The 13,138-nt window shown below is 40.4% G+C and overlaps 1 protein-coding gene across 13 annotated transcripts in view; it reads left to right on the top strand.

Moving 5' to 3' along the window:
- LOC101797743 (kinesin-like protein KIF2A) overlaps nucleotides 1–13,138 on the top strand; it is a 171,616-nt gene that overhangs the window by 106,583 nt on the left and 51,895 nt on the right. For all 13 annotated transcript variants that reach the window (XR_011805633.1, XR_011805634.1, XM_072030608.1 and 10 more), the window contains 2 exons: nucleotides 81–285; nucleotides 3,291–3,401. Coding sequence is in view for 11 of the 13 variants with exons in the window: in XM_072030608.1 (XP_071886709.1) it covers nucleotides 81–285; nucleotides 3,291–3,401 (316 nt within the window). In the remaining 2 variants the exon portion in view is untranslated. The remainder of the gene's footprint in view (nucleotides 1–80; nucleotides 286–3,290; nucleotides 3,402–13,138) is intronic.

Here is a 13,138-nt window from a genome sequence, read left to right as displayed (position 1 = left end):
GTGTTCTGAGGGTAGTGTGTTTAACATGTATGGTCCTTCAGATCTTCATATGTCCTGCCCTTCTCTCCTTTTGTTCAAAGGACATCTGGTCAGACATCTGCAAATGCACACTCATCTCGAAGCCATGCAGTGTTTCAGATTATTCTCCGAAGGAAAGGGAAATTGCATGGTAAATTTTCTCTGATTGATTTGGCTGGAAATGAAAGAGGAGCAGATACTTCCAGTGCAGACAGACAGACACGGCTGGAAGGTGCTGAAATTAACAAGAGCCTCTTAGCACTCAAGGTAACTGAAATGTTTCCACTGAGTTTGTGTAAGTGGAAACCTTCTACGTATAATAGCAATGACTATTAAAACGAGTGTTTCTGCAGGCTTTGCTTGTCTACATTGTCTACTGATGTGACAGGTAAAATAATGTATTGATTTTTCCTTTAAATGCCTGAAGGAACATCTGGTAATTACCAAGTAGAAACATTGTGTTATCAATTTTTATGTAGTTGAAAAATAAAAATAAATCCCAGTTCTTGAATGTGAAGACTTTTCTGATAAACACCTAAATGGGGATGAGAGTTAACTTACTTTGGTACTCAAGGTCTGAAATACTAACTGGAAATATTCTTTCTGATCTCAGTGTGTGTACATGTGTTTATTTATATATGTATATATATTTAAAAAAATATATAAAAAAACCTTTATGACATATTTATTTACTGCTGTTAATTAATTCACTGAAAACAACACAACAGCAATATATCCAGAAAAGTAACAAATAGATTAAATTAACCCTTGAAAATTGGGATCCATTTTTGATAGCTCTTCATAACAAATTGTCTGATACAGTTGCTTTATGGATTTTCATACATTAATCTAGAAAACATCAAGAGAGCTAAGAAATATCATGTAAATATTAAATGTGCTTTGTGTTTGTGTGTTTTATAATGCTCTGAAGAGGTTCGGTCTAAATAGTGAAAATGATTATTTGGTCTCAGTTGGGGAAACAGTAATTTTGAATGTCCTAGAACTTATCTCTATTGTTGGTTAGCTTTGCTTAGGTTTAGTACTCTCTGCACTAGTACTGCGCTTTTATATAAAGAATCTAAACCCAAAGTCTCTGTGCTTATTGTATTATCCCCAATATAAACTTGAGAGAAGACTTTTATCTGCCTGTAAGTAGATCCCACAAAACACCACAGAACACCACAAAATTGTAATGTGTCATTACAAAATTGTATGGCATGTAGAAAAATTGGAAGCAGCAGTTCCAAAACTGTGTCCTGTTTTCATTTCACATCTAAATAAATAATGCAAGCAACATTGTGTTGACTTTTATCACTTTTTTTTTCATGTGTATTTAATTTACTTGCTGATTTTGTGTTGGTTAGTATCTTCAGTGCAATACTCAAACAAACATTTTTTTCATACAACTCATCTTTTTAATTATAGTGAGAAGTTCTGCTGCTGCTGTACTGGTGGTTGTGATCTAAATTATATGGAGAAGGGGAAATAAAAATAAGTGGAGGTCTTGCAGAGGTCTAAACAGCAGTACGATAAGATATAACTGTTTAACAATGATGATAATTTTCCATTTTTCATCTATCTCCAAAATCATTACACAGCTTTTTCCATTTAATTTCAACTTGAAAATAACTTCAAAGCTTTTGAATATAAACTAGTATGTTCTGAAGAGTAGCCTTTGGTGCTAATCCAAGACTTGTTACTCACATGTGGATGTCAGTCCTGTCTTAACCCACTCAGGTTTTTGGTAAAAGAAGTTATTTTTATAATGTCTCTATATGGAATTAGTGTTGTCATTTTGTTACCTGGTTTACTGAGCTGTGATGAAAAGAAAAACTAGTTGAAAACTCTATTAATTTAGAAGCTGGCAGTGTCCTCCCATAATCGTTTTACTATTAAGGAGACAATACAATTCTAATTTTTTCCAGGAGTGAGCAAACTAAAAATCATTACAGTAAATTACAATATCATAATGAAACATGTTGGTTGCCATGCCTGCAATTCAACGTATACGTTTGTTACTGTTTTTAGTTTGTAATGTCACGCATTAAAAATCTGTTGTCCCTCTTCCTGTCTAATCTACTTTTTTCTTTATTGAAATAATAGTGTAGTGAGTAGTGTAGTGTATTGAGTTCTTTTTAGCATTTGTAAGTAATATTCGCATTCAACAAGTTTCAGTCTTTCTGTTTACCTGAGCTGTGTCCATTCTATAAAATTCAGCTGGTGAATTTTTAAATAATCACTTTAGTTAAAGCCAATTTGCCATTGTGTTTGTTCTGTTCTGTATCATGGCAGTTTTATTCTGAACCCTTTTTTAGTTCTGTTTTATGCTGTTTCACAGTTGCAATGTTTTCTTGGATTATCATTCCACGGTTTCTGGCCTGGCTTTTGTAAGAACCTGTTTCTAGGAAACTTCAAAAGCTTAAATTTAAACTTTCTTATGTAAGAAGCAATTTATTAGCAGATTTTTGGACTCTGAGTGGGCAGAAGTGATGTTAAGGTTATAATGATGGTGGATAGTACTCTTATACTGCTGCTACAGTCGCTTCTATAACTTCTATAGTAATTTCATAGTATTTCTGCACAGTATTTCTCACTGGAAGTCTCTAACTAGTTGTAAATATTAGTTTAGGCTCATACTCTTCTTATGAGTGAAAGAAGAGACATTAACCCTGTTTTTTTCACATGATAAATATTTTAAAACAGGAAATTGCTTATGTTTTCAAGTGTCTACTTGACAACATCAATGTAGAGCTATACTTGCTATGTTTGTGACCTGTGGAAGCTTTCAGAAAGTTTGGGCATTGCTGTTTTCATCTGAGCTGTAATGAAAGTTAGTGGTAGAGCCAGAATCAAAGCTATTGCTTTTAAATGATAGAGTTAACTAACACATTACCATTCACATTTCTTCTGTTGGTGGATGATATAGATCATTCAGGCTTCTGCAGCTGATAGTCAGAAATAGTTGATAGTCTGAAGATATAACATAAACACTGAATTTGTTGTTGGATACAATACATGTAAATATTTTGGATGAGACTGAAAAAGTTTTAGGTGCCTAAATTCCTTTACATTCCTACCTCTCTACTGAACTTAATGAGAGGTAAAAAGCTTAACACTTCTTGAATCCAAGCTTTAATGTTAAATTAAACATTAACATTGATGTTAGAGGACAGCAACATAAAGCATGTATTATCTGATTTTTGAATTTCATTTGTATTATGCATTTTTCTCTAACATGGGGTGAATAAATATCAACCTCTTTGTTCTTTCAGGAGTGCATTAGAGCCTTAGGCCGAAATAAACCTCATACACCATTCAGAGCAAGTAAGCTTACTCAGGTGTTAAGAGATTCGTTCATAGGAGAAAACTCCCGTACCTGTATGGTAAGTTTGTTTAGTTAACTGTATGTTTTAACAATTACAAAGAAAAAAGAATCTAGGAATACAGGATATTATGTTAAGAACTGGTCACTCACTGCTGGCAATCTGTTAAGCTTAAAATAAGAAAAGAAGGAGAGAAAAATTTAAAAAAAACACTATATTTGGAGGGAGTCTTTCAGAAGAAGTGTCTCAAATAATTTTCTCCCTCCTCTACTTTTTATTGGCCTTTCTTATTGTTCTTTTTTAGTTAGGCACCTAGATGGAAACACTTCTAGACTAGTGTTGTTGGGTTTTTATTGTTTGTTGGTTTTAATGTCTTAATTGTATGAGAGTATTGTTTGTTGAATCATAATTTTGCAAAAGATGGTGTAAACTGGAAGTATACTGACGAGTCTTTAAATGACAAAGGTAAATTTAGAGTTGGTATCAAAGGCATCAGAATATGCTTTAGGCTGTTGAGGGGACCATAGCTGAGATAGGTGGGATGAATAGTTTTGTATTTTTATAAGTGTGCATTTGCATTGGTCTGAAAAGCGGAATTCTTCTGTCAGGTAGAAAAGACAGATAAAAGCATTGATTTCCAGTGTTTTTAATTGTCCAGCCATAACATTCTACCCTTATGGAAATGCAAACTCTCTATGGTGAATGCTGTTAGGCTTGTTTGTATTACTTTTCACAGACTCCTTGGAATTAGTCTACAGGCCACAGAAATCTGCAGACTCACAGCATGAAAACCATGGTGTTAGGGCAGCCTAGCTGCTAGGTATGGTTCTAGTTTGAAAATTGTGGTAAAATAGCATTTTTTTTTAATTAATCTTTTATTCTTCTTCAGTTTTCTAATGAAAATACAGGATTGTTTTCTTTCCACTGAGACATGACTTCATAAATTCAGGATCAGAAAGCTAAACTGTGCATCTCTAGCTAATGTATCCACAATACTGAAGAAAATTTGGAAAGCAAACCTTGTGGGAACTACTCTCTGTACATAGAAGAATTAATATTTGTGAATGTTTCATGAAGTTCTGAAAAATCTGAAGCTTTTTTTATTTATTACTTTTCTCATAGAATTGTAATAATGTTTCCTGTTTTTAATAATGTTTCCTGTTTAAATGCATAAGAATGCCATCAAGAATAACCCATGATCTATGGGTGTTTAATTCCTGATAAAGTTCATGTTCCTTATTTTATATTCAATATAGTTCTGAATTAAGGAAAAGAATCGCCTCTGAAAGCGAGTGGAAATATGACTGAATTATTTTTCTTGTTTATACAACTACAGTCATATTGCAATTAAGAAAATGAACCTATAGTACATCTTTACTATTCTTTGAATTGAGCTCTCACATTTGCAGCACCCATTCCTGCAATAGCTAGATAGATGCAGAAGAAAGCTGCCTGTCTAGAGATCTGACAGGTTTCTGAACATTATATATTGAATTGAGGGAAGTGTAGGAGATACTTTAGCCTAGAATTACCTCTAGTTCTTTTCAGTTCCCTGGAAAGAGGAGAGATTTGCACTGCAGTGGCCAAGTGGTGGAAAGAGTAGATAATGGTCAGCAACTTCACCCATCTTCTGGGTCTTCCTTTGCCTCTTGTATCAAGACAATTTATTCAGCCTTTCACTCTGGTATTTACAGCTGGCTCTTTAGCAGGGTGTGCCTGATTTGTAAGCACATTCATATTTAGGTTTTATTTTGTACACTGGCTAAATTTTACTCTCAAAATATACAGGGAAAGAAATGGCAAGTCATTATGGTTTATAATAGCTAAAGTTGAACGGTCTTTTATTAAATTAAAAGAGTACTTATTCTGAGGGTTCAGTGACTGCTTTTTTGCAGCTGAGATATAATATTAGCTGTGGTGCTTAGAACTTCTAAAATGATTGCAAAATAGTTTAAAAATAAATTGTTTAATTTCAGGTTTCTACAGTTAACTGTAGGGATCACTGATATGTTCTCTAGAATAGGGTCTACTTTATATGAAGTAATATGAAAGCATAGAAGAACTTCATAGGTATAGTAGTGTTTCAACTATTACAAGGTAACACATAGATAATGGTATTATTTACTCCAAAATATTTTAGCCTGTTACAGGCAAAATAAACTAAAGAGATTGCAACAGAGAAATATTATGCTGATTTTGCTTATCAGTGAGGTATTTATCGTAAAGGAATTCCTTAACAAGACAAAGATTTGATCCAATATTCTAATGTGCAAATAGATTAAGACATTTGCAAATATGCTGGTATTTTTCAATGTGGAAAGCATATAAAAGGATGGAGTAAAAACTTGTGATTTTAACTTATTAAGAGATTCTTGAAATGTCCTGGTATAAAATATTTTGCCTTTTTCATTTGCTTTCTGACATACTTTCTGACATACTAAGTGGGATGTTCGAATAAAATTTCTTTGGTAATTTCTACACTTAATTCTTATTCAGCTTTGACTTTCATAGTTTAGACTTCCTGTTCCAATTTTACAAGTTACATGTTCAGGGATGGAGCATTCTCCTCTGTATATAAGGTTAAAATATGATTCAGAAACCTATTTTTTGAAGATAACTTCCACATGGACAGTTATGACTGGGATCTGCTTCATTCTAAACAAATACAGAGATGTACAGTCAACATAAATTGTTTGATTTGAACATTATTAGTTCTTGCAGTTGCACTGAAGTTCTTCTCCTCTAATAGTTTCAAAGATCATTTGAAGTTGGTTTTGAAGAGTTACATATTAGCATAATGTATCATCGTCTCAACTTTGCAGGGTAGCTACATGCAATAGTCCTTTTTAACCAGTTCTGTATCCTTAAGATGCTACATCCTTGACATGCTGCAATCATTACTGAAGTTCTAGACTGCCCAGTCCTCCAGGTTGGGAGTAGGAACTTGGAGACTTGAGTGTCCTAAATGGGATGTTGGCTTATAAGCAATACTGGTAGGGAGAACGGTGATGGCTGGTCTTAAAGATATTCCTTTCCGTAGTGCAACCTTTTCCATTCTACTCAATTGGAATTACGAATGAGGAAGCGAGCTATGCAGAGGTCAGTCATAGAATCATAGAATGGTATAGGCTTCAAAAATCATAGAATTTTGTTGTGGTTTAACCCAGCAGGCAGCTAAGCACCACACAACCAATCACTCACCCCCCCTGCACCCCAGTGGGATGGTGGAGAGAATCAGTGGGAAAAAAAGTAAAAGATTGTGGGTTGAGATAAAGACAGTTTAATAGGACAGAAAAGGAAGAGAAATAATAAAAATGATGATGATGATAATAATAATAATAATATGCACAAAGCAAGTAATGTGCAATGCAATTGCTCACCACCCACTGACCGATGCCCAGCTCAGCCCCAAGCAGCAGTCCCTACCCCCTGCGGCCATCTACCCCATATTAATTGTTCAGCATGACATCACATGGTATGGAACATCCCTTTGGCCAGTTTGGGTCAGCTGTCCTGGTTCTGTCCCCTGCCAACACCTGGGGTGCCCCCAGTCTGCACTGGCAGGGCAGTATGAGAAACTGGAAAGTCTTCGACTTAGTATAAGCACTGCTCTGCAACAATTAAAACATCAGTGTGTTATCAACAATTCTCACCCTAAATCCAAAAAACAGCACCACACCAACTACTATGAGCAAAATTAACTCTATCCTAGCTGAAATGAGGACAATATCTACCCCTTATTTCATACCATTTATATCATGCTTCGGTCCAACACTTTACAATACATTCCAATTAATCACCACTTTTTGTACATATTTATATAGGTGTGTATATATATATAAAAAGTGTCCACTAAGTTTGTTTAGTCTGTGACTGACTTTGGGCTCCCATTTGACACAACAGTCTTTCAGGACAGAAGAGATGGTGTGTAATTTTGGATCAGCTGGACGTCCTTTGCAGGTTCTTTGACCTTAATTTGTTTTATGGCAAAACCAGCCTTCAGAAGGATTTGGAATATTTTCTTCCTTTCTCAAAAGCTTCTTCTCCTGTGTCACCCCACACGATCATGTCATCAATGTACTGCAGGTGTTCAGGAGCTCCTTGGCTCTCTGGTTGATGAATTAGCTTATGGATGGGAATCAGGGAGTCTTGGTGCAATATTGCCACTGGTGAACAGTTGTGGTAGCGATTGGCACCTGCTGTTCTTCGACCCTCAGCAACCCCACAACAGAAGGGTCCTCTGAGAGACCAGGCAAGGTAAACAGCTGCTTAATCTCCTTCCCTATTCAAGACAGCTATGCCAAAAGCCCACCCTTTGGGGTCCTTGAAGTACCCTCTCCTGAGGTAGTCTATGCCAAGGATGCATGGAGCCTCTGGGCCAGTCACAATGGGATGCTTTTGCCACTCATTCCCAGTTAGACTTACTTCAGCTTCCAGTACAGTTAGCTGTTGGGATCCCCCTGTCACTCCAGAGATAGAGATGAGTTTTGCCCCTTGGTGACCTGATGGCATTAGGGTACACTGTGCGCCTGTGTCCACTAAAGCTTTATATTTCTGCGTTTCTGGTGTGCCAGGCCATCGAATCCACACAGTCCAGTAAACCCGATTGTCCCGCTCCTCCCCCTGGCTGGAGGCAGGGCCCCTCTAGTCCTGGTCAAAGTATTCATTACTCTGGAGGACTGCCAGCAATTTTCCCAGAAGACCTCCCCCTTTTGTGATTGTGTTTCCTTGCAACTCATGTACCTGTGCCTCTAGGGTCGAGGTAGATTTTCCATTAGGAGGAAAATTAACTCTATCCTAGCTAAAACCAGGGCAAGTTTCAACCCCTCTGGTTCTAATTTAAATATACCCTCTTTCAATTTAAAGCCATTCCCCCTTGTCCTATCACTACGTGCCCTTGTAAAAAGTTCCTTCTCCAGTTTTCTTGTAGATTGCCTTTAAGTACTGGAAGGCTGCTGTAAGGTCTCCCTGGATCCTTGTCTTTTCCAGACTGAAAACCTCCAATTTTCTCAGCCTGTCTTTGTAGGAAAGGTGCTCCAGTCCTCTGATCTTCTTTGTGACCCTCCTCTAGATGCACTCGAACAGGTCCATGTCCTTATATTGGAGGCCCCAGAGCTGAATACAGTACTCCAGGTGGGGGTCTCACAAGAGCCGAGTAGAGGGGAAGAATCAACTCCCTTGACCTGCAGTCTGTGCCTCTTTTGATGCAGCCCAGGATATAGTTGTCTTTCTGGGCTGAAAGTGCATATTTCTTTCCAACCCCTACAATTCTGTGATTCTGTCTCTAGGGAACCTGCCTTGACATGGAGTTTGGACCTGATGATATCTCAGGGTCCCTTCCAACCCCTACAATTCTGTGATTGCCAGCTCATGTCAAGCTTCTTATCAACCAACACCCCCAGGTCCTTCTCATCAGGGCTGCTCTCTATCCACTCTCCACCCAGCCTGTATATGTGCTTGGGATTGCCCTGGCCCAGATACAGGACCTTGCACTTGGCCTTGTTGAACTTCATGAGGTTGTCTGTCAATCACCTGGAGGTGACTGGTGACATGTTGGCTGTCACCAATCACCTCCTTATTTTCCATACGCCCAAACGTGTTTTCCAGGAGGATCTTCTCCATGATCTTGCCAGGCACAGGGGTGAAACTGACTGGCCTGTGGCTCCCCACATCTTCATTTTTTCCCTTTTTAAATATGGGGGTTATGTTTCCCCTCTTCCAGTCTGTGGGAACTTCACTAGACTGCCATGACTTCTCAAATATGATGGACAGTGGCTTATCAGCTACATCTGCCAGTTCCCTCAGGACCCACGGATGCATCTCATCAGGTCCCATGGACTTGTGTACCTTTAGATTCCTTAGCTGGTGTTGAACCTGATCTTCTCCTACAGTGGCCAGTTCATCACTCTCCCAGTCCCTGCTCTTTTGCATTCTGGGACTTGGGCTATAGAGCAAACTAGGTCTCTTGCTGGAGAAGACTGAGGCAAAAAAGTCATTGAGTCCCTCAGCCTTCTCCATATCCTGGGTGTCCAGATCGCCTGTTTCCTTTGAAAGAGGGCCCACAGTTTCCCTAGCCTTCCTTTTATCACCAGTGTACCTATAGAAGCCTGTACCTATAGGCTTCCTTTTTGTGTTTGAGTTTAGTCAGCAGTTCCTTGTTCATCCATGAACATACCTCCTGATGTTTTTCCTTGACTTCCTCTTTGTTGGGATGCATCCCTCCTGAGCTTGGAGGAGGTCACCCTTGAATAGAGACCAGCTTTCTTGGGGCCCTCTTCCCCCCAGGCCTTTCATAGAATCATTGAATCATAGAATATCCTGAATTGGAAGGGACCCGTAAAGATCATCGAGTCACCTCCTGACACCACACAGGTCTACCCAAAAATTCAGACCATATAACTAAGAGCACAGTCCAAACACTTCTTAAACTCCAACAGGCTTGGTGCCGTGACTATGTCCCTGGAAAGCCTGTTCCAGTGTCCAACCACCCTTTTGGTGAAGAACCTTTTCCTGATATCCAGCCTGAACCTCCTCTGTCGCAGCTTGACTCCAGTTCCTTGGGTTCTATCATTGGTCACTAAAGAGAATAAATCGATGCCTGCCCCTCCACTTCCCCTCGTGAGGAAGCTGTAGACCACTTTTCCAGACTGAACAGACCAAGTGACCTCAGCCGCTCCTCACATGTCTTCCCCTCTATGCCCTTCACCATCTTTGTAGCCCTTCTCTGGACAGTCTACAATAGTTTCATGTCCTTTTTGTACTGTGGTGCCCAGAACAGCACACAGAGCTCGAGGTGAGGCCACACCAGCGCAGAATAGAGTGGGACAATCACTTCCCTCGACCAACAACTAGCAATACCATGCTTGATGCACCCCAGGATAAGGTTGGCCCTCCTGGCTGCCAGGGCACACTGCTGGTTCATGTTCAGCTTGCTATCAACCGCAACCCCCAGATCACTCTCTGCGGGGCTGCTCTCCAGCGTCTCATCGCCCAGTCTGTACATATAGCCAGGGTTGCCCCTTCCCAGGTGCGGGACCCGGCACTTGCTCGTGTTAAACTTGATGTGTTTGGTGATTGCCCAGCTCTCCAATCTGTCCAGATCTCTCTGCTAGGCCTTTCCATCCTCAACAGAGTCAACAACTCCTCCAAGTTTAGTATCATCAGCAAATTTGCTCAAAACACCTTCTAGTCCTACATCCAAATCGTTTATAAAAACATTGAAGAGGACTGGCCATAAAATGGAGCCCTGGGGGACCCCACTAGTGACCATCAGCCAGCCTGATGAGGCCCCATTTACCACAACCCTTTGAGCCCTGCCTGTCAGCCAATTGCTCACCCATCGTAGGATGCTTTTGTCTAGCTGTATGCTGGACATTTTGTCCAGTAGGATCCTATGGGAAACTGTGTCAAAAGCTTTACTGAAATCCAAAAAGATCACATCAGATGGCTTCCCTTGATCTTATCATAAAAGGAAATCAAATTTGTTAGGCAGGACCTTCCCCTCGTGAACCCATGTTGGCTGGGACCAATGACTGCATTGTCCCCCAGGTGCGCTTCAGTAACTTCATGGATCATCTTCTCCATAATTTTACCAGGCCCTGATGTGAGACTGACAGGCCTGTAGCTGCCAGGGTCCTCTTTCTTGCCCTTCTTTAAAATTGGCGCAACATTTGCCAGCTTCCAGTCTACTGGGACCTCTCCAGATTCCCAAGACCATTGAAAAATAATTGAGAGAGGTCCTGTGATGACGTCAGCCAGCTCTCTAAGCATCTTGGGATGAATCTCATCTGGACACATGGACTTGTATGGATCCAGGTGGAGCAGCAAATCCCGCACACATTCAGGGTCGGTTGGAAGTTTGTCATTCCCACTGTCATGGTCTTCCAGCTCAGGGTACCCAGGGTCCCAAAGTCCATCATTGGCATTGAAGACAGAGGCAAAGAAGGCATTAAACGTCTCTGCTTTGCCTATGTCCTTGTTTGTGAGGTGACCATCCCCATCAAGTAGGGAACCTATGTTTTCTCTGGTCCTCCTTTTTCTGTTCACATATTTAAAAAGCCCTTTTTATTGTCTCCCACAGACCTGGCCAGCTTCAACTCTAATTGGGCTTTGTCTGCACAAATTTTCTCCCTACAAAGACGAACAGTATCCCTGTAGTTCTTCCATATTGCCTGATCCTGCTTCCAGCAGCCATAGGCTTTCTTTTTGTGCCTAAGGTACTCTGACACAAAGTACAAGTACTTTGTCCCATGGTACTCTACGAAGCCGATCCCTGAAGAGGCCAAATTCTGCTATCCCAAAGTCCAGGGTAGCGAGCTTGTTGTGTACTCTCTTCACTGCACTCAGGATCCTAAACTCCACATTTCATGGTCACTGCAGCCGAGGCTGCCCTTGAGTTTCACATTCCTCTCCAACCCCTCCCTGTTAGTAAGCATGAGGTCCAGCATAGCACCTCTCCTCCTTGGCTGCTCTATCACTTGGAGAAGGAAGTTGTCATCATTGCATTCCAGGAACCACCTGGATTACCCATGCCCTGTTCTGCTGTCCCTTCAACAGATATTGGGGTGGTTGAAGTCTCCCATGAAGACCAGGGCTTGTGAACATGAGGCTGCTTCTATCTGTCTGTAGAGGTCCTCATCTGGTCGGGTGGCCTGTAGCAGACCTTTCACTATGTCACCTGTCCCTGCCCTCCCTTTAATCCTAACCCATAAACTGTCAGTCAGATCCTCATCCTAGGCAGAGCTCCATGCCCTCCAGGTAGTCATTGACATAGAGGGAAACACCCCTTCCTCATCTCCCCTGCCTGTCTTTCCTGAATAGCCTGTATCCTTGCATTCCAGCACTCCAGTCATGGAAATCATCCCACCACGTCTCTATGATGCCAATAAAATCATAGCCCTGTAGGTGTGCGCATGTCTCTAACTCCTCTTGTTTATTCCCCATGCTATGTGTGTTGCCTAGAGACATTTTAGTTGGGCCCCTGATGAAGCTGACTTACTGGCTGGAGTTTCTGGAATTACTTCATGCTGCTCTTCAGGTGCTCTTCTGCTGACTTGTGAAGTCCTCCTGTCCTGCCTGGACTGGGCTTGTTGGGGCATGAGAACATGTGACTTAGTGGGTATTTCTTTTCAACAGAGTCTTGTGCCCTGAAGGTAGTATCATGGCTGTGGGCACCTACAGTGGCACTTCCCTATAGCTGTTCCTTATACACTTGAAGACGTAACAGTCTCCTGGCATTATGGCAGTTGCCACATGTTGTATACTGTGAACAGTAAACTGATGAAAGTGATGCATGCACCTTTCATATAAAGTGACTTCGGAAAGATTTTAGGAACATGTAGATTTTTGTTAATTAGTATCCACAATGCTTTATAAAGAGACATGCAATCAAATGATCTTTTCAAATCTACAATTATTTTCATTAGCAACTGATGCATACCAGTATTAGAGATTTAAGCAGTGTATGTATTAGCAAGCTCTTTAGACTTTCTAACCCCTTCCCATAGTATATTTTTCCTTTCTCCCCAGTAGGAGAAATTCCTCTCAGGATGACTACCTGTGTTCTTGTATGGTAATGTCAGCAGCATTATGTCAGCAGGATGAAACAAAAGACCAGGATTATCTAATCTTCATCAGTTTCAGTCTCCTGATGCTGTGCTGCCAGCAAAAATTGTAGTGTTTAGGATCATAGAGATGTTTTTCCTGGGTAGTGCCTCTATGACTCTCCTGAAAGGAGCAGAGATTAAAAAAATGGACTACTGAGAGAAGCTAGGACAAATCATGATGCCACTGTTGCA

The sequence above is a fragment of the Anas platyrhynchos genome, chromosome W (genome assembly GCF_047663525.1).
Source record: "Anas platyrhynchos isolate ZD024472 breed Pekin duck chromosome W, IASCAAS_PekinDuck_T2T, whole genome shotgun sequence".
In the NCBI taxonomy this organism is placed as follows: domain Eukaryota; kingdom Metazoa; phylum Chordata; class Aves; order Anseriformes; family Anatidae; genus Anas; species Anas platyrhynchos.
The sequence above is the reverse complement of the archived record's forward strand: the minus strand, read 5'-3'. Positions and strand labels throughout refer to the sequence as shown.